General features: G+C 36.6%; 1 protein-coding gene across 1 annotated transcript in view; it reads right to left on the bottom strand.

Moving 5' to 3' along the window:
* The window catches only part of LOC112503588 (carnosine N-methyltransferase-like), a 46,416-nt gene that overhangs the window by 14,412 nt on the left and 8,956 nt on the right, over positions 1-23,048 (bottom strand). The window contains exons 2-7 of the mRNA XM_025107601.1: positions 15,287-15,359; positions 14,597-14,640; positions 2,942-2,984; positions 2,626-2,799; positions 2,339-2,488; positions 1,266-1,346 (exon numbers count right to left, since the gene is read on the bottom strand). Coding sequence (XP_024963369.1) covers positions 1,266-1,346; positions 2,339-2,488; positions 2,626-2,799; positions 2,942-2,984; positions 14,597-14,640; positions 15,287-15,359 — 565 coding nt within the window. The remainder of the gene's footprint in view (positions 1-1,265; positions 1,347-2,338; positions 2,489-2,625; positions 2,800-2,941; positions 2,985-14,596; positions 14,641-15,286; positions 15,360-23,048) is intronic.

Here is a 23,048-nt window from a genome sequence, read left to right as displayed (position 1 = left end):
AAAGTGTATAAGTGTTCACAGATGCAAGTTGGGCAAGTTGTCAAACTGATTGGCATTCTACCTCGGGTTACTGTTTTTATGTGTTTGGCAACCTTGTCACATGGAGCAAGAAGCAGGTAGTGGTCTCAAGAAGCAGTGCTGAAGCCGAACTACGAGCTACTGCCCTAGGTGTATGTGAAGCACTCTGGCTAAGAAGATTATTGAGTGAACTATGAATCCAAGTACTACACCCGATGACTATTTGGTGTGATAATAAAGCTGCTATTGCCATGACACATAATCCAGTTCGATATGATCGAACAAAACATGTTGAGGTGGATCGGCATTTTATCAAGGAACGGAATCTTGAAAGTCTCGTACCCTTATACTACTCAATAAGTGGCCAACATCTTCACTAAAGCGCTAAGTTTACCACTATTCAACATGTTAAAAGGCAAGCTTGGATTGTATAACATATACCATCCAACTTGAGGGGGATTGTAGAATAGTAATCGGATATGGATTAATGGAGAGTTATAGATAGACTTTAATAAGGAAACGTTTGTAGATAAGTGCTTATCCCATATTTTTAGGAGTTGTAGTCTATCTCCTAACCTCTACTTGTATATATAGTTCCTTATGCTGTAATCAACAAATAGTAGAAAATAATATTCCTTCTACTTCTCTAAAACTTTTATAACATAACTACAATTCAGTCGTCTTTAACAAGTTCCAATGCAGATGTAACAATTGTATATTTGATTATATACAAATACACATCTCATGACAGATACATGTTTCTTTGAGGCCCTTACGAAGCAGTTTTAGGTTATTCAGACTCTTGGAAACAAATGAAATCCCCGTCACATGGAGCTCAACTTTTAATATATTAAGCCAATGGTCTAATTTGACTGTTTCTATCTTAAGCAGTTCCTATGATCAACTCATCACGCTTCTAAATGACCTAATTCCCTTGATGTAATTAATCATTATCAGTTTATGCAACTTACTGAAAATACCAAAGTCTGAAGGAGCATTCCTTTCCAAAATACAGCACGAGTGAAGAGATAATTCAATAAAGGATTGTGTATCTCATGAAATTTATGGGATTATAACATAGATAAATTGACGGGGGAAAACCTCCTTGACTTTAAAACTACAGATGGAATGCTACAGTCCATGGTAATCTTGCCATGCCATAACTGGTGTGTTTCTCATACCAGCCATCGTTGTAGTTATATAAACCTAAAACAGCAAGAGAGGCAAGCCAAAGAAGAGAAATATACCTTATCAACATCCACTAGAGGGACATGGAAATGATGCATTGAATCTAACCTATCAGGAGATTCAGGATGTACAGAAGATATCTGAAAATATAACAGCAAGAAAACCATAATTATTAAATACACGTTGATGGTACTGAACGATAGCAACTAACAAACATCACATGATCAACCAACAGAATAAGAGGGGGAATCAAGAAGTAGAAAGGATCCAATAATCTATTCCTCTATGAGCTAATATGCTATATATAATTCCAACAATCGAGTAAAATATTGCATGATATCAACTTAAAATGTTGACAGTATCAGAAAAAATCCATGTAAATTCATGTGTAAGTTGCACTCAGAGAACCTATGTGTCATGCAACATTTATTTTAACAATAAAGAAAAGAAAAAGTTATTGCACAGAAATCTTTTACAATTCATGAAACATAAGCAGAAATACCAAACTACCAACTTGCCTTCGTAACAACTCATCCATCTCATGGGGAGGCTTGGAAGAAAAAGCAGATGGAAAATACATCATCCCACTCGAGTGAGAGATACTATAAAAATATCAACAATAAAAAATTCCATGGTGGTGGTCAGATGGCACTCTCACCAAATAGACCCCAGTTGACATCACAAACATAAAAGTACATAATAATATAAACATAGTTATTAAAATCTTCTGTGCTCCTACATAATTTTCTGTGATTTGAAGGGTTACAGTGTAAACCCCATTACATGATAGAACATGCTTACAACATTGCCAAAACATCTTAATTAAATCTACAACTCAAATCTAAATAAAAGACATACAATTTCACAACAACCAAACAAAGAAGAAAATACATATAGCTAACCAACTGTTAGATGCTGTTCAGAATATATGAAAACCGGAAGGGAAAAAAGAAACATATGAACTATCTCAGGACCGTAGTTTGAGTTTTTGATATCTGTTAAAAGACCGTGTTTTTACTTCGTCTAACATCTCTACTGTATGTAGTCTACAAATCTTTCAACGTCTACTAGAAATGTTACAAGAGATAAATGAATATTGGAACAAGGAAAACAAAAAAAAAAATACACTCACATCCTTACTGGAATCAGTAGGATCAGAGACGTCCTGGTCCTTGACATCTGTAACATTGTCACAACCACCTTTATGAGTGTTTGTTTTGCCCTCTACACCTACAGGAAAGCTTCCAGACTCTGGCTCACAGCAATTTTCATTCTTCTCCTCCTGTAAATTCAATATGAATATCAGTATGAACAGAAGTAAGGAAAGAATGAGAGATTAACAACAGCTATTCAAGAAACACATTGGTCATTTACTTTCACCACCTTCAAGGATCCAAATATATAAATTATAGCATGTACCTCATTCCCACCCCAAGCTTCACCAGATTTTGAAGAATGCACTCTTCCGCTTACTGAGGCAGATTCACAAGAGCAGGGATCCCTATCTCCTGTGAGAAGATGATCGCATGAACCATTACCCTGATGTTCGCAGCAATCATCATCTTGGCTCATATCAACAGGGGGCTCAAATGCCTGAAAACACAATGCAGAAAAACAATAGTCCTTTCATCAAACCTATCAATGCCAAAAATAGTTATTAGAAAAAAATTGAAAGCAATAAGCCAAAAATGGAGGAAGGGATAACTAAAGAACAATTAGATCCAGATAAAATTACCTTTAGCATTTCAAAAATGAAAAATGAATTTTTTGAGATACACCTGCAAGAATTAAGAGGGAGCTGATAAATATCAACCAAGAAAATATGGTACTAAAATAATGTATCAGCCAGAGAATAAATATTCACATATAATTAAGTAAATAATTAAGTTTCTCATATGAATGACAGCCAGAGAATAAATATTCACATATAATTAAGTAAATAATATGGTGCCACCAAAAGACATACAAGAGATGAATTAGCAGAAATGCAGATGCAGGGGTAGAGTGCCAACATCTGGATGTATTTCATTAAGCTGAAAGATCTAACAGGTTGGGACAGGAAATAAGTTCGACATCTATCGGCATAGGTAACAGGTTCAAGTGTTCAACATAGAGTCTAACAGTTTGACATGGATTGTTGCATGTAACGGGATGGAAACAGAATTCAACATGTAAGGGGTTATCGTTGACATATTACAGGTACCTAATGACTCTCTTAACTTGTTCTCCATGGTTCTTAAAAATATTACAATGATACTCGGAAGCTGCCAAATTACTTTAAGGGATCACAGTTAAAATATAAAAATGGAACAAAGAGAACGGTGGCAGAATATCTCAGAGAGAAAAACAAGCTAAAACATGAAGGAAGTGCCTTGACTGAAACAGAAACAGATGGAGAGAAGAATAGAAGAACATCCATGTAGAAAGTTCCAGAACATGTGGATTGGACAGGTTAAGAGATAAGATGATTGTTGTTCTATACCTGAATACAAATTCTTGAACTTTTCAATTTTAAAAACCAAACCCTAAATATATTTTTTTATTTTCATAATGGCACCCTGACCCTTCCAGATTTTCAAAAACAGTACCTGCATTTTCTAAAAGTTGCAAAATGGTATCCAAACAATTTGGCTTAGCAACCGTTGCTTAAATTTCAGGAAAGTGCAAAAGATAATTAAACATTGTGGAATTAATGGACATATATCAGGATCAAGTAAAAATAGATCCAGCCCGAGTCAAATATGCTGAAATGAGCATAAAACAGGGTTCATAGCTCAGCTGAGGTGCGACAAGAAAAGAATTTGTAGTCAGAGGTTGACAACCTTGAAGGGCTACGACAAACAGCACAATGGTGGGTCAGGTCAGCATAGCTCAAAGAGGTTTCAAGAAGTTGGATGTGGAATCAGGAAGTGGCAGAGACAAGAATGGCGACGAGAAACAAGGTAGTTGGATAGATCCAGGTGGTGGATGTAGAACAGAACAGAACAAAAACAGAGCAGAATGAAAGCTTGAAACTAAAGATACAAGGGCTGTCAAGGTAGCTTTCAGAGACTGTGACTTAGAGGGCTGATACAGGGTAAGTATTTAAGGTATGGGGTTTCAGAGAGTGGTTTCATAAATGGCTGTAATAGGCTGAGGCTAATAAACCCAAGTCTAAGCTAACTTAATTTGATCCATCTCCTTAGAGATTATGGTGAAGGATGCTACACATATACCAAAGCCTTTCCGAGTCGCCTCCTTAGATATTCATTTGGCTTTTCACCTCTTTTGGGTTTCATTTTTACTTTTTCAGCATTACCCGACTATGTTGGGGTAAAAAAAATGTTATTGCTGTTTAGTTAAGTATAGAACTCTTTAATAATAAAGTAATTAAATAACTAAAAGTATAATACTTAGAGTGCAAAGGAGTAATCAACCAAGGACTTTGGGAGTTTTAGAAGAGATTCTTGAACCAGGGGGCCTTACGTTGGGAATATGTAAAAAGACAAGAGAGAGAGAGAGAGAGAGACAAAAATGAGAAAGAGACACAGAGATTGACTATGAGAAAAAAATATCTACGATTTGTTCCTTTACCTTATTGATATAAGAGGCAACCTAAACCATTATGAACATGAAGTAAGATGTCTTGTGCTACTAGCTCATGTTTATCATCAACATCATTTAAAGTAATTAACCCTATGAATACTTTTATCATCAAAAAGTATTCAGGATCTAATTGTGCCAATCAGAAGCACTTTAAAAAATAGAAAATAGACACAACCAGATTAAAAATAATTTTACGTAATTATTACTTGGTTATGACAGAGAATGGGGGTAGGGTAACGAGCCGTAATTATTTATATCTTATATTTTTCCCGGGCACTTTGCACAAGCAGGGGGGCCTTCACGGAAACAGCCGCTCTGCTCCCTAGGGTAGAAGTCAGGTCTGCATATATCCCACCCCTGATGCAGGTGCAATAGAGACAGAGTCGGACTTGTGTGCAACTGTGTGTGGCGACACCGTTATATTCAATAAAGACTGTTAGAATTAAGTGATCAATAAGTCCTTAATTATTTGTCTTTTCTAGAAGATTAGATTTTTTTTGAAGTTTCCTTGTTACGTTTGGTTATTTAGTTGGTTATCATCTTTCGTTCTTATCTCCTTATCCTAGAAGGTTAGTTATTTTTCACGGTTTCCTAAGCAAGTTGGTTTCATCTAGGTGGCGTTTGGTTTGCAGAATGTTTTTGGATGGAATGGTATCTGTTAAAGGAATTGGAGTATGTTTGTTTGGTTCACATAATGTAGCTTTGGAATTGGAATGGAATTATGGTAAATGACTAAAACACCCTTGCAAAAACACATATAGCATCTGGAAATCAATATAGCAAACAGATGCCACACCACATCTAGAAATCGAAACCATACAAACCATAGATCGAGAGAGCAGGGTGAAGCATAAATCGAACCATACAGCATCAAACAAATTGAAGCATAAACAAATTGAAATGATAAATCGAACCAACGAACTAAAATCAAACAAAAATCGAAGCATAAACCGAACAATAAATCTCGTAAATCACAAAGAAAGCTGATGAAGAAGACGAGAGAGTATTTTCAAACTTGTGGTGAGACGAAATCGAACCTGCGTGATAGACGAAATCAAACCCTGGTGTTGCAATGGAGAAGACGAGATGTTCTCGAGAGTTTTCCATATCGATGAGAAAAGGTGTCGGTTGCGAAAGATATTAGGGTATATTTGGGGTTAAAGGGTATTTTGGGAATTATGAACAAGTTAAATTCCATTCCATTAAAATACCATATATCTCTCATGGAATGTCAAAATCCCTCATGGAATTTGATGGAATTTAAAGATTCATTCCAGTAAAAAGAACGAACCAAACAAGGGAATGGAATGTGGTCAAAGGAATTCAACATTCCAATTATATCAGATTCCTTCAGAATCTGTGAACCAAACGCCACCCTAGTTTCCTAAGTTTCTAGGATTTTTAGAGGGGTTTGGCTTTGACTATTACACCCCTTTTAAAGTTCGAGGCTTATGATTGAATAAAAATTTATGAATTTGAGTGTGCTCAATTTCGTTTCCACTTATCACAAGAGGTGAGGGCCTTTTGTGTGGCATGTCAACCTTATCCTAAGTGACCCTAAGGTGGCAGTTAATTGTAATGTTCGGTTATATTAAGAATTATGTCAAATACTAAAATGTGTTTAAATAAATTTTGTGAGTATGTGTGTTGGATTATTTTATTAAGGAAAAAGCGGGGGTCGGTTATGTACTAGCTATATATAGCAAGTACAAGGGAAAGGAAAAAGTTTTTGGATCACTTGACATTAGAAAAGTCTCTATGCAATTTATTATCTCCGGATAGAAGAAGCAATCACATTTCAAACAGACCTTTTGGTCAGGTGAGTTTAAATGGCTTTCTACTTGCATAATAACCATATGGATATGATACAATTGCTTCTGAATATAGCTTGTTATGAATTAAACAACCTCTTGACCAGATTCATCCTAAACAGGATGAACTATTGTCCGTATTCACTCTAAACCGGATGAAGCGTTGTCCGGATTCATCCTAAACCGGAGGAAGCATTGTCCGGATTCATCCTAAACCGAAGGAAGCATTGTCCGGATTCATCCTAAACCAGATGAAGTATTGTCCGTATTCATTCTAAACCGGATAAAGTGTCGTCTGGATTCATCCTAAACCGGATGAAGTATTGACCGGTCTCATCCTAAACCGGATTTCATCTCCGGCTATGTTGACCGGATTTCATCTCCGACTATGTTGACCGGATTTCATCTCCAACTATGTTGACCGGATTACTAATAGGTATTGACCGAATTTTATCATATTAGGTGATATTATATTATAAGAATTTTTATTGAAGAGGAAATGGCGGTGTCACCGTGTTAAATAACTGATGAAATGATACATGTAAAAATGTCCAGGTTTATTACAATCTTGGATTTTGAAAAATATGTTGTTTGTATGAGAAGGATACACTCACTAGACCTTTTGGTCTAACGCTCAATTATTGGACTAATCTGTTTTGTAGGTCATCTATCATCACAAGACAAAGGCAAGGGAAAAATATATGAAGTGATATTTAGATGTTTGTATTGTAACAGACAAAGTTTTTGTTAACCCATAATTTTCTCTCATTTTGCAAACAATCTAATGTTTGGGTTATACTTCAACTGATGTTAAGTTATGAACGATTGTTGTGAATTATACGATGGTTGGAATTGTGGGTTGTTACAGTTGGTATCAGAGCCTTAGTTTAAGGGATTTGGGTATTTTCTTAATACTTAGACTTAAACTAGAGGTGTGGAATATGTGATAATAGGTTTCACTGGGACTATAAACATGGGAATATGTTATAGTTGAACCTATTATGAGAATAAGTATGATAAAGTTAGATTACATGTGATTGATGTAATCGTGAGTTACAAATAGACCCATGGGTAAACGTGTTATCATACTTTGATATATGAATAATCGTATGTGTGTTTATTGTTACAGGAAGGACGTTAAAGTAATTCGAATACTAAGAAAAGATGGCAGATAATCCTGATCGATCGGGAAGGACATCTACTGGTTATGGAGGACGGGGAAAAGGAATGATAAACCAAGAAAAGGACCCGGAAAACGTTATGACAATCGAAACACGAAGTCGAAGTAAGGGTCGAGGAAGGGGAAGAAATACTCGACCAGAAACCCATTTACAACAAGTATCGGCACAAGACAATTCTATGTTAGGCTGTGGAAGAGGTAGAACAAGGGGTAGAAATAATGCTCTTGATCCTGGTTTTATTACTCAGGAAATGTTGGCTGCTGAGTTGGGAAAATTTCAAGAAAGTTTGGCAAGTTTGTTGGGACGTTTGGCACAAAATAACCCAGAAAAAGTAAGGAATCCTGATTATCAGGAAGAAGCCGGAGCTAGTACCCCAGCAACAGATACATCCGTACCCCTTACTTCATCCTCAGTTCAAAAAGGAGAAGATATTAAAATGTTTCTTGCTTGTAAACCTCCTAAATTTTCCGGAGAGCATGATCGTGTTAAAGCCATGTGCTGGCTTAAGGATGTTGAATTAAGTCTGCAAATCAATAAAAGTGCAGAGGATAAAGTCATGTTTGTTGTGTCTCGACTAAGGTCAAGTGCTCTATACTGGTGGGAGATTTTGTCAAATTCAGATCCAAATATTTTGAAAACTATGTTATGGGAGGAATTTGTGGTGAAGTTTAAGATGCAATATTGTCATGAGGTGGTTGTACGAAAGTTAGAAAATGATTTCCTTCATCTGGAACAGAGAAACATGTCAGTTCGTCAGTATACGGAGGTCTTCATGGAACAGTCTCGATTTGCTGAAGCATACATTGTATCTGAAAGCAATAAAGTTAAAAAGTACATATGGGGTTTGGAGTCTAATCTCCGAAAATATGTGATATCTAGAAATCCAACGACATTTTAGGCAGCGGTTGACGCTGCAGAAATTCTGGAACAAGATATTAATCGCCAACCACAAGAAAGGGTTGGGGATAAAAGAAAAGGAGAAGTTGTAACGACTGATTTTCGTAGACCAAGGTTTACTGAAAATCTGAATTGACTGGTCCCAAGGTTTACTGATAAGGCGAGTACACGATGTCATAAAGTACATCAAGGAAACTGCAATACAGAGTCACGAGTATGTTTTAAATGTCAGGAATCAGGTCATATAGCTCGAGATTGCCGAATGGTACGAAGATGTTTTACCTGCAATTCCTCTCGGCATGTGAACGACGATTGTCCGCAAGCTAAGGGACGAGGGTCTGGTTTTGTTGGGAGCCGAGGATCTAAATATTCTGGGGGTCGAGGATCTGGTTATGTTCCACCTAACCGTGGGCCAGCGGGTAATCGTAATATTCCGAGTAGTCATGGGGAAATAAGACGTGGTGAATCAATTGCTAGAGGATGAGTCTTTCAGATGACGAGAGGCGAGGCAGAAGAACACCCTGAAGTGGTGACAGGTACATTCTTTGTTAACTCAGTGTGTTACAAAGTATTATTTGATTCTGGTGCAAATCGTTCTTTTGTATTGCCATCATTTGTTGATTGTGCGCACTTAGAATCTAAACCGTTAGATGAGGTATTGATAGTGGAGACAGCAAACGATAGTGAAGTATCGGTTAAGGAAATGATAGGTGAATGTTCCATAAGTATAGAAGGGTGTGAAGTGCCCATACAGTTACTTCCTATACCCTTAAGAGAGTTTGACATAATTGTGGGCATGGATTGGTTAGCTTAAATCAAGCTAACATAGTCCGTAATTATTTCCTATAGCCTTAAGATAATTGTGGGCATGGATTGGTTNGCTTAAATCAAGCTAACATAGTCCGTAATTATTTCCTATAGCCTTAAGATAATTGTGGGCATGGATTGGTTAGCTTAAATCAAGCTAACATAGTCTGTAATAAAAAGATGATCCACATAGACTTACCAGGAAAGGGAAAGGTTATAATTTATGGGGACCGGCGGGATCGTTATTCTAGCCTTATCTCTGTTTTAAAGGCTCGGAAGTACGTACAGAAAGGATGTGTTAGTTTTCTTGCCTATGCAATTGACATGAAGAAAGAAAAGAAAAAGATGGAGGATATTCCCGTTGTGTGAGAATTTTCGGAAGTGTTTCTAGAAGACTTAACAAGTCTGCCCCCGGATCGATCGATAGAATTTCAGATTGAATTACTGCCTGGAGCAGCGCCAATTGCACGTGCACCATATAGATTAGCTCCCTTTGAATTAAAGGAGTTAATGTCACAATTGAAAGAATTGTTGGATAAAGGTTTTGTTCGACCAAGTATTTCTCCATGGGGTGCGCCGGTGTAATTCGTGAAAAAGAATGATGGATCAATGAGAATGTGCATTGATTACCGAGAACTGAATAAATTAACAATCAAAAATAAGTATCCTCTTCCGAGAATTGATGATTTGTTTGATAAATTGGTTGGGGCTACTTATTTTTCAAAAATTGATTTACGATCCGGTTATCATCAATTAAAGATTCGGGATGAAGATGTGTCGAAAACGGCATTTCGTACACGTTATGGTCACTATGAATTTCTGGTTATGCCGTTTGGACTCACAAACGCGCCTGCAACCTTTATGGATATGATGAATAGGGTGTGTCGTCCATATCTTGATAAATTTGTGATTGTTTTCATTGATGATATTTTGATTTACTCTCGGTCGGAAGAGAAGCATGCTCACCATTTGAAATTACTCCTGGAATTACTGAAACAAGAAAAGTTGAATGCTAAGATGTCAAAATGTGAATTTTAGCTGTGAGAGGTTCAGTTTCTGGGGCATGTTATTTCGAAGGAGGGCATCAAGGTAGATCCTCTTAAGATTGAAGCCATTGAAAAGTGGGAAGCGCCGAAGACCCCAACTGAAATCAGAAGTTTTCTTGGATTGGCTAGGTATTATCGCAAGTTTATACAAGACTTTTCTCGTATAGCCACTCCATTAACAAAATTGACAAAAAAGAATGTAAAGTATGAGTGGGAAGAAGCGCAAGCTCAGGCTTTTCAAATATTAAAAGATAAGTTATGTAGTGCACCAATTATGTCCTTGCCAGATGAAATGGAAGATTTTGTGGTATATAGTGACGCATCGAAGATGGGCTTGGGTTGTGTATTGATGCAACGTGGAAAGGTAATTGCTTATGCTTCAAGGTAGTTAAAAGATCATGAAAAACAGTATCCTACTCATGATATGGAGCTAGCAGTTGTAGTGTTCGCTTTAAAGATATGGAGGCACTACTTATATGGAACGATATGTCAAATTTTCACAGATCATAAGAGCCTACAACATCTGTTCCATCAGAAAGATTTGAATATGCGCCAAAGACGATGGTTAAAATTGGTTAGCGATTATGATTGTGAAATTTTGTATCATCCAGGAAAAGCAAACGTGGTGGCTGATGCTTTAAGCCGTCAAGAGAAAAGTGGTACCATCAAAGCTATAGCTTTAAGGGTTGAGTTACTACCGAGTATTCAGAAAAAATTGCAGGAATTCAAAAGTGAAGCTATGAAAGAGGATAAAATTAAACGAGAAAGACTGGGTGGAATAGTATCTGAATTTGAAAAGAATGACAGAGGATTTTGGAATTTTCAGAACAAAATTTGGGTACCATGTTTTGGTAATCTCAGATAACGTATCTTAAGTGAAGAAATCCCGTTTTGCTATTCACCCGGTACAAACAAAATGTATTGGGATCTGAGACAAAATTATTGGTGGACAGGCATGAAGAAAGATATAACCAAACATGTTGAACAGTGTATGATATGTCTTCAGGTAAAGATAGAACACCAACGTCCATATGGTAAGTTGCAGTCTTTAGAAATTCCAGTTTGGAAATGGGATCACATCACTATGGATTTAATAACCAAATTGCCAAGAACATCGAAAGGTTATGATGCCATATGAGTGATTGTAGATCGGTTATCCAAGTCTGCACATTTCTTACCGATGAAAGAATCATATTCAATGGAGAGATTGGCAAAACTATAGATTGATGAGATAGTGTCACGTCATGGTATTACCCTATCAATCATTTCCGATAAAGATAGTCGATTCACTTCTATGTTTTAGAAAAGTTTTCAAAGAGAGATGGATTCACAGATTAAGCTAAGTATAACTTATTATCCTCAAATGAATGGACAAAGTGAACGAACTATCCAAACGTTGGAAGATATGCTTAGAGCTTGTGTAATTGATTTTGGGGGATCATGGGATAATCATTTGGCTTTGGTAGAATTCGCTTATAATAATAGCTACCATTCGAGTATTCAAGCTGCACCTTTTGAGGTTCTGTATGGACGGAAGTGTCGAACTCCTTTATGTTGGAACGAGATAGGTGAGAAACAGTTAGCTGGGCCAGAGCTAGTCCAGCAAACAACAGATAAAATTTGCCAAATACGAGAACGAATGAAAGTGGCATAAGATCAGCAAAGAAGTTATGCCGATAAACGTCGGAAACCAATTGAGTTCCAAATTGGTGACAAAGTAATGTTAAAAATATCACCTTGGAAAGGTGTAGTACGTATTGGTAAAAAGAAGTTAAGCCCGAGATATATGGAACCCTTTCCTATCATTGAAAGAGTTGGGGAGGTGGCATACAAACTGGAACTTCCTTTGGAGTTAAGTGGTATCCACGATACGTTTCATGTGTCAAATTTGAGGAAGCGTCTAGTGAATCCAGATGTAGCGGTGCCCCTACTAGAAATTAAAGTTGATGAAAGATTATGCTTTGAAGAAACCCCTGAAACCATTACTGACTTTAAGGTAAAGAAATTGCGGAATAAGGAAATCATAGTAGTAAAAGTACAGTGGCGTTATCATAAAGAAGCAGATGCCACCTGGGAATCAGAGGCAGAAATCTGAATGAAATATCCTTATTTTTTTACTTAGTGGGATTCCGGAACGGAATTCTTCTAAGGAGGGGATGTTGTGATGTTCGGTTATATTAAGTATTTGGTCAAATACTAAAATGTGTTTAAATAAATTTTGTGAGTAAATGTGTGTGTTGGATTATTTTTATTAAGGAAAAAGGGGGGGTCGGTTATGTACTTACTATATATAGCAAGTACAAGTGAAAGGAAAAAGTTTTTGGATCACTTGATGTTAGAAAAGTCTCTTTGACAATTTATTATCTCCGGATAGAAGAAACAATCACATTTCAAACAGACCTTTTGGTCAAGTGAGTTTAAATGGCTTTCTACTTGCATAATAATCATATGGATGTGATACAATTGCTACTGAATATAGCTTGTTATGAATTAAACAACCTCTTGACCGGATTCATCCTAAACCGGATGAAGTATTGTCCCTATTCACTCTAAACCGGAGGAAGCGTTGTCCGGATTCATCCTAAACCGGAGGAAGCGTTGTCCGGATTCATCCTAAACCGGAGGAAGTATTGTCCGTATTCATTCTAAACCGGATTTCATCTCCGGCTATGTTGACCGGATTTCATCTCCGGCTATGTTGACCGGATTACATCTCCGACTATGTTGACCGGATTACTAATAGGTATTGACCGTATTTTATCATATTTGGTGATATTATATTATACAAATTTTTATTGAAGAGGAAATGGCGGTGTAACCGTGTTAGATAACTGATGAAATGATACATATATAAATGTCCAGGTTTATTACAATCTTGGATCTTGAAATATATGTTGTTTGTATGAGAAGGACACACTCACTAGACCTTTTGGTCTAACGCTCAATTATTGAACTAATCTGTTTTGCAGGTCATCTATCATCACAAGACAAAGGCAAGGGAAAAATATAATGAAGTGATATTTAGATGTTTGTATTGTAACAGACAGTTTTTGTTAACCCATAATTTTCTCTCATTTTGTAAACAATCTAATGTTTGGGTTATACTTCAACTGATGTTTAAGTTATGAACGATTGTTGTGAATTATACGATGGTTAGAATTGTGGGCTGTTACATTAATCCTCAATGACTTTTTGAAAACCTTAACGACCCTTCAAACGCGAGAGTTTGGTGTTGACCCCGTATCAACCCCCACACCCCACCCCTTTGGAGGGATATACTGGGCTCGTTTGGTTTGGTTTGGTTTGGTTTGGTTATGACGGTGGACATTTCTGTACTGCCCACCCACCAAAAAGGAATGTTATGCAAAGAATTGCCTATAAATAAACTATACAAATGACCGGAAGGACAAGATAGCACTAAGTTATAATAGTGACTTCTATTCAAAAATTAGTAAATAAGAAAAATAAAAGATTAAAAGTTACTTCACAGTCTCACCATCTATAAGAAATGTAGAACCATATCATTGTTTTCACAAAGAACTGAAATATGCAAGAGTCGAGCAATTTTTACACAGTGACCTCACAAGCGAACTACATGGATTTGAAGACTTCCTCCTTATACCCAAAAACAGAAGCCATTCCAAATTATTCATCGTAAGATACGACAACACGTAGCAAGTTTTTGTCCTAACAACCTGAGGCCTTCTAAACTAAAATTTCTGTTGTCTGCATCAGTCTGAAGCATTTTCTGATCATTCACATCTGATTATCAACTCACACTAGTTCTTGTTATATACATGCCCGTCCCACCTATTAGGCATTTAGAACCAATAATCGGGACAGGCAGAGAAACAGAAACAAATGACCACATCAATTTCAGGTTCTCTATATTTTATTTACCCTATTTACCAGCAAAACAAAATCTTCTTCAAGTGATGCCTTAGCAACCCATGTAAAATAGGCACCGACTGCATGGAACCGTTTGATGCTCCTAAATAACCACACAAAGTTCCAAAGCTCATGGTCCCATATATATAAACATTAAAAGTTGCATGAGATGTACCGTCTCAGTTTCTGATATTTTAAGGGAAGGTGTGACAGCAGAGCCTGCATAAGATTAAAAAAAATATAGTAAACTATCTCTACAAAGAGTTTTCAACCATTCTATCTTGATATATCAGCTTTGAAGACTCAATCCAAGCACACGTTCTTTATGCCTCCATACTAAATGTATGGTGAGATTTACGTATCATGTTTTGCAAAGTCCTCTTATATACAAAAGTCCTCTAATGCTAGGACACAAAAAGACACGTTCATCTTTGTGAGTATATTCGTCATAAGGGTGCCTTTAACTGGCAGTTATCATGATGATGATGCCATCATACTGGATTAGAACCTACTTTAAAGCAAAAGTTCATGAACTCTGAGGACTCTTGGGTACATTGCATACAAAAACATCAACCTAACCTATGACAAAAAAATAAAATAAAATAAAGTGCAAAGGAAAAAAGAAAATATTTCCTGCTCTATGCATCCAAGAAAACAAGAATCTGAATAGTGTAAAGTAATCTACTTAGATGCAGGTTTAGAAACAATTGCTATGACTGAAATGAGCTTTCCAGATTTGTTGCATATTGAATTCTGGAAAATGTTTAAACTTTTGATACACATTAGAAGCAGACTCGTTTAACTTTCATGAGACTTTGAGTTCCATGTTGACATAGTATTTTTGTAAGGAGAAAAGTAAGTGTACCTTGTGAGCCACTGGAAGCCTTCTGAAAGATCTCTCGTATCGCCTCACATCCTCCTCTGCGGCTTCTGGATAACTGCATCAATCAGTTTAGCAATATTATGAACCATCAGTAAATACCATTTCTCTTTTTGAAAGAAAACCTAGTGAAATACAAATATAGAGACATTAAGAAACAGAAATTCTGTGGGACCATAAAGGCAAAAGCAAAAAGATATCTAAAAGAATTAGCATGATTTTGTTGATAACCAATAACAACTAAAAACCTCTATTTGTGAAGGGATTTTTTTGGCAACATGATAAGTATTAAGAATTGGCAAGTGATATGTGCCTTTATTATCAACTTGTACATGACAATTCCTAAGATGCCTCCAAATGGCTCATCTCATCTCAAGGGTTCATTAAATCTACCAAGTGCCAACGTATGCTGTTATAGCGGTGAAAATACAACATTGCGGTCGGGAATGATATTTGAAATAACGGTTATAGCGGTGGTATAGCGGTCCAAATCAAATAATATTTCTCAGAATTATATATAACTATATATATATATATGTATAATATGCCTACATAAACATGTCATTTGCAAAATAGGAAAAGTGTTCATAAACGAGCTAATCACAAGCAATAGGTTCAGCATCTGAGTCAACATCATCTAATACGTTCACTTCTTCGTTTAGGCTAGCTTTCCACTCTTCCCCTTCTCCCCTTCATACCCCCATTTAGAAGGAAGGGTCGAAGTTTTTGGGCTGATGCTATATTACAAAGCTTCGAGCTGTCAAGCCTAAGGTCTCCAACGTGATCATCATCATCATCATCATCCCTATAGTGCTCCTTTTTACTTCTTGTACTTGGCAATTTACTCTAAATAACGTTATTGCTATAGAAGGATAGTGCAGGGACTCAATGAATTCTGCAGCCCAAACCCCCCCCCCCCAAAAAAAAAAAACGTTAATATCGAACGCAATTTACTCTAAATATCGGTCAAAATTGCGATGATAGTTGTGCTACCGCAATTTGACTTCCGTTATTTTGCTAATGACCGCTATCCAAGATATCGCCGCAATTAACAGCATAGGTGCTAACGTAGTTGTAAAAAAAATTCATCACCACCATAGCACCACACACAACCTTGTAAATTGGTGTTGCTTTTTATCTGTAACAGTACATGTTTGGTTTATTTTTCTCCACTCGGAGCCTTAGCTCTAGTGCACATCAATTTCGCTAGCAGGTTCATACTTGATATGCAAAGAAGTCAAAAAATTACAAAACTCAATAACAAATTTTTAGAAATTCTTTCTAATGGAAGTAGTGGCTGATAAATAGATAAGCTCACGACTGAAATTTCACAAATCTAATCGGCATATACTAGGGATTATTAGATAACTACGCTCAAGAAAACCAGATGATGAATATTAATTCTATTAGATCAACACCCCTTAGCTCTGAGGCACAAATGCTTTACAAGGATCGATATCCACACCTGAGATGTACCCAGCATTGGTACCTTATAGACATGCACAATTGATTTTTCAAAATTGACAAATGTACTTATTTCAGTTGCCTTACGAATTGATAAATCAAGAAACATTGAAGATACTTTTTTGTATACAAGAGTGCAAATAATATGTTATTGGTTGTCCAATGATGAGGCTAGTGGCAGATCCAGGATTTTTTGGTAGTGGTATCACAAAATAATATCGTAATATAAAAAAATTGAAAATAAATAATAAGTTCATTTCATCAAATATAAATCAAATATTTAAGCAAAAAAGCGTCCTTTTTTTCCCCAATATTCCCCCAAAAGATTCAAGGGGTTCCGTTCCATATTTCATATAGATAAAAGTATTTTACTATTATTATATGTTAAATGAGACGAAAAAGACGAAATCGACATAAAAATTGTAGATTTTAATAAAGGAGATAACAATGTGGAAAACAAGAAAGGAATTCTCTACAATGACACTGTAGACCAATGGAAGGCCTGTAGCACAGCTTGGTAGCGCGTTAAAAAATTGATACACTAGTTTTTTTCAAAAAATTATCTCTTAAAACTTTAAAACATAGATTTTTTGATGCATTTCCAGTTTTTTACTCGATGATCTACATGATCGGATTGAGATGCAACCTATTAACCTCAAACATAAACAAATTAACCCTAAAGACTAAAAAGTTAACCCCAAATATAAACAACTTAACCTACAAAGTTAGTCCCCTAATAAGGTTCTAAAAAATAAAAATTAACCCCAAATTAACTATAAACAAGTAACCCTAAAGTCTACAGGGTTAGACCCAGATATACACGAAATAACCCTAGAGTCTATTTAGTTAGAGCCAAATATACACAAAATAAGCCTAAAGAATTGGTTCATGTTATTATGTTAACAGTGTTACATCAATATGAACAAATTAACACTAACCAAAAAGAGACTAATAAATATGGTAATCACTTTAAATTTTATCAAAAAAGTTTCACCTTATTATTCATGAATGAATTTTATCAAAATAATTCAAGAAGGAACAACAACAAATATCAAGACGAATGTGTAGTTAATGAGATTAAATGATGTATTTATCATACATGCATAATGTAAAAAATATGTTATTTTTATTTGTGTTAACTTCAAAAGTAATTTTAAAATATTCACTATTGGACTTACTTCGAAGGTATAGATTAATTTGTGAAAAAATACGCACTTTTGAATGTAATTTATCTAATAATTAATTAATATGATAAGTGTATAAAATGAAAATAGAGAAGAAAAGGAAGTAAATATAAAAAACATTTTTGAAGGGTCAAAACTGTAACTTATCCCCAACCATCCTCCTCAATTTGCGTACCCCTGGGGTTTTCTTTCTTAATTTTTCTTATAAAACTCACCAAAAGTTTTAATCTTTATAGTTTCACATTCACCCCGAAAAAATATCATGGTTTCACATTTAAAGACCTTAAACAAATTACACATTTACACTTTAACCCCTAAATTTTTGTGGTTTCACAGGCAACCACTCTCTAAAGCCTACGACCCCCTTGGATAAGGCAACGTATTACAATGATATGTTATGGGTTGTCCTATGATGAAGCTAACTTACTTCATCGTGTTTATGTTATGAATTGGACCAATTGAACAATGGAAGTAGTAACCAGGAGATAACAACAAGTGACTGATGACTCAATTAACAATAAAAGGGAACTGTTTATAGCATGTGAGAGGCTAGTCTCTCCTAAACAAAACTCAGGACAATTTTCTGCATGACTCTCTCCTCCCACACACTGCCTCTTTATTAACATACATAGCAGACTCGAGGGAGAAAATACCATAACTACCCCTTCTAGAATATATCTCCTACTAATGGGCTTGGGCTTGGGCTTGGGTCAGTACATAACATTATCCCGCCCCCAAAGGACCACCTTGTCCTCAAGGTGCATAGAAAAAATAGAGAAACCGTGGTTGCTCAGTTACAACAACTCCCCAACCAGCTGCCACTAAAGCCAAACCTTTGAAATTCAGCTCCCTATCACCCTTTTGTCTTAAAATTAGAGTCGAAGTCCAAGGGTTCCCACCAAGTCTGTCCCTCGTGTAATTCTGCCAATTTATAGACTCATCCACCTTCGTTTGTATATTAGTGTTGTCAGACCAACGGTCAAATTCTGCCATTTGAAACAAATAAAACCCTCCTGTTTCCTGTTTTGAGTGGTCTGTTGAACTCCAAAACCAAATATTGTCTTCCCCGTCTTCTTTCAAAGCAAGAAAGTATTTTGTTTTCTTAATTTTAAAATCATGCCCCACACCTATACCTTCTCTGTTCTTCACTATGACGACTTCCTCTTCATCTTGCATGGTCTTAACAGCAGAAAAGTCAGCCTCCAGTTTCTTGTTCTATGTTTCCTTATCAAACCAATACACACAGCCCCCCTTACTCAACAATTCCCCAACTATGGTGCTTTCTTCATGTGCCAAGTATCGGAGATTCTCCTGGTCTAATCGGTGCCCTGAGGACGCACTATAATAGCCCCCATCTTTTTCTGTTGAAAACATCCCATAATTTTGCAATAGAGCTCCCGAAAACTTTGTTTGAGTAGCCATTTTGCTCACCTCGACAGTTAAAAAAAGAAAAATCCAGGCATTTGGTGTACCATTACCAATATGTTGAATCTTAATTAAATCTTCTCCATGCGAATAATCATCTGTCCAGAAGTTTGGCACCCATCTACTATGCTCCTCTATCCTAGACTTCTGAATTTGTCTGGCAACTAGATTAACCGGATAACTTTGATCAAAGTTTCCAGTTTTAGATGTCACCATAGCACCGTTGGAATCTACCTCGAAATTGTTAGGCACAATGATGTAATCGTCTGTTTTCTCCCAAGGAATCATAGCAGATGGGTCAAAATAGTGAATCGCATCCCAAATCGTTGAAACAGACCTTGCCATAAAGTGACCTTGCCGTAACTGCTTTTAGCATAAATTGACAGCACTCTGTCTGTGCCGTCTTGGGTTTCAAGATTTTCAACCTCTCCCCCTTGGCGTACGAACTCGACGAACCTCCATCCTTGTAACTTCTCACCGAATCGTTGTGTTGGAGGTAGAAGGATTGATCTCTGGAAACTAAGAGAGTCTGATAAGTCGTCGGCCCTATAAAAAATTGAGGTCCTGTTGCAACTAGACTTGGGTTGTGTTGGGTTTTAGTTTGCACCATTTGTGGGGATGGGCCAATATTGGTTCCAATATATTTTCTCTAGTCTAGTTTTTGTTGAATAATGGATCGAAAACTCTGTTTGAATCAACGCCCTTCTCTCGTCAAAATTGGGACTATGGATGTATCCCCTGGAGAGCAAATCAGAGATGGTGGAAAATACTCATCTGGCGGATCTGAGTCCAAGTCTAGACCGAAACCTAAAACTTTGGATTCTGAACTGTTGACGGAATAATATTCAATTGATTTGCAACCTCCATCGTTGAATATGACCTCTGTTGTCGATTCTCTCTCGGTGAGTTCTCTGTTCTTCTTTTCTTCTCCTCCCTCTTATCCAATCGTCTTCGTCACCATGAGATTTTCATGATTGAGATCTGGAATCTGCCCAACGACAAAAGCCTGCTTATCCCAAATGAAGTCTCCCAATATAATCTCCATCAGTGATGAGTTTCCTGGTTTCGTTTCACTAGTGAAATCAGAAACCTGTTCAGGGACGACCTCCTCCTCATTTCCCGTCATTGTCGTGACTTTAAGGTTACCAACACTCAAATAAAGAGTTTGAACTGCCTTCTAACTACTTTGAGTGAAAACTCCTGATGAGATCTCTGATAATGAAGAACCCCCTGGTTTCTGTGGGTTATCGATGTAGGGACTTGTTTTGGATAGAATGGTATGTACCTCTTCTCGAATGAAGGAGTGAGTTTTGGCATTCTCAATCACCATCTCCGTCAGTTTCTTATTGAGGAACTGAGTGAATATTGCCATCTGATTTTGAAGCTGTTGTTGAAAATCAAAAACTATGGATTCGATCTGAGTCACCTTCTTCTTCGTGGGTTCAACCTTCCGCAGAATCATGTCACCAGCCATAGCTTCATACATACAACACAACCACTGCAATTCCTTGGCCATGGATTCGAACTGCTCTGTTACCATTTGTTATGAACTGGATCGATTGAACAATGGACGTAGTAACAGGAGATAAGAACAAGTGATTGATGATTAAATTAACAATTAAAAGGAACAGTTTCTAGCATTCGAGAGGCTAATCTCTCCTAACCAAAATTCTGGACAATTTTCTGGATGCCTCTCTCCTCCCACACAGCCTCTTTATTAACAAACATACCAGACTCAAGGGAAAAAAAAACCATAACTACCCCTTCTAGAATATCTCTCTTACTAATAGGCTGGGCTTGGTCAGTATTTGTTATGAACTGGACCGATTGAACAATGGAAGTAGTAACTAGGAGACAAGAACAAGTGACTGATGATTCAATTAACAAACTCTTGACAATTTTCTGGATGCCTCTCTCCTCCCACACACTGCCTCTTCATTAACAAACATACCAGACTCGAGGAAAAAAAAACCAAAACTACCCCTTCTAGAATCTCTCTCACTAATGGGCTTAGGCTTGGGCTTGGCTCAGTACATAACAGTTTATTAGTCTGTGGACTTCTTTTGTGTCATATAATTTGATTATGACAGGATTTTGTTGTGCCTATTGCCTTATCTTATGTTTATGCAACTATATTTGAGAAGCCATTAAATAGAGTGCAATAGGTAATATGTTAACAATGTTTGATGTATAAAATAGTAGTACTCTCATTGCCAAAAGATAAGAGATACAACTGTAAAATGATTTCTAAAGTAGACAATCACATTGTATTTGATTTTTACTTTCCAATTTTTTTAAACACACATTTTTAGGGCAAGAACAAGAATAAAAATGTATTTATTTTTGCAGGGAAGGATGTATAAATGAACTTGCGAAGTCTGACCGAAGTAATTGCTTATAGCTAATCTTAATAAGTTACAGATTTGTCTATAAATCATTCCATTTTCATATATCGCTAGTGTCTCTTCTGTCCCAGATATTTGTAAATCATCATATACCTGCGTGGTCCACCCTCTCTAGTAGCTACTCACCTACTGGATATGACTGTAAATGGGCTCGGGATCAAAACCTATGCCATATGCCCATATCGCACAGCAGCATTGGTTGATATAATTGGATCGATCTTTCGTAGCATCAAGGTTGTAAGCAATGGTGCATCCATAATTGAAGGGTAGTGACGCACCCCTCTGAGAATAAAACTACAACTAGCAAAATTATATACTGCATAAGCTAATCTTAGATGATCAAGTTTACTGAGCATTTCCACAATTAATGTATTCTTTATTTTATATATTATCAAAATGAGATTATGCTTTTCATCAATTAAACAGTGAGAAGCATAATCATAAGTTATTAGTGAATTGTGGAGAGTATCCTCAAATACATGCATACTCAGTACTCAAGAGTCATGACTAAAGTTGGCACAAATAAATTTATTTCCGTGTTCACAGCCTATTATTTGTTTTATATAACCTTCTCTATATTTTCTCATAATATTGCAAAGTTTGCTCAGATTCGAGAAGTACCATACGAAGCTTTACATTCTACATTCTTCCCTGAAGAAGGAATCCCTAAAAAAGCAACCCTTCTTTGACTTTCAAGGTCCAATTAACGGTGTTTTTAACTTCATATATGATGTTTATTCCTACCATATTTGTGGAAATTTTGATAACCAACACTAAACCATGTTAGAAGAGCTCAGAAACATGTTGCATTGAATCTAGACTCTCAGAACCAAGAGCATGTTATTTAGACATCAAGTAAGAATGGAGTTTACACAATTGCACAGCACACCAGCTGCTTCAACAGCACAATGCTGGAACAACTCCCTGCTGGACAAGACTAATCTGGGATAACAAGATACCAACAAAAGTACGAAGATACTAAGCTAGGTTTCAACATAATTCCTGATGGTCAAGCTGTATGTGAATGATGCATATCCATGTTGAATCTTTGAGCATCTGTTCCTCCACTACTACTGGCCGTCTGGTCAGAATTGTTTGTTTGGTAGAACATGGTTCGGATTACCCCATCATCGTTGGAGCAGCTTCTAATCAATTGGCATCATGGCGTGGGAAATATCACTAGCAGATTGCAGACATTGGCATCCAATAGGTCCAGTGATAGAGAGTAGAAATAGCAATTGGAATTAACACAGAAAAATACTATGGAAG

This window comes from Cynara cardunculus, unplaced genomic scaffold, assembly GCF_001531365.2.
Source record: "Cynara cardunculus var. scolymus isolate 2C unplaced genomic scaffold, CcrdV1 Un_Scaffold_3318, whole genome shotgun sequence".
Lineage (NCBI taxonomy): Eukaryota > Viridiplantae > Streptophyta > Magnoliopsida > Asterales > Asteraceae > Cynara > Cynara cardunculus.
This window is presented reverse-complemented; position numbering and strand designations above follow the sequence as displayed.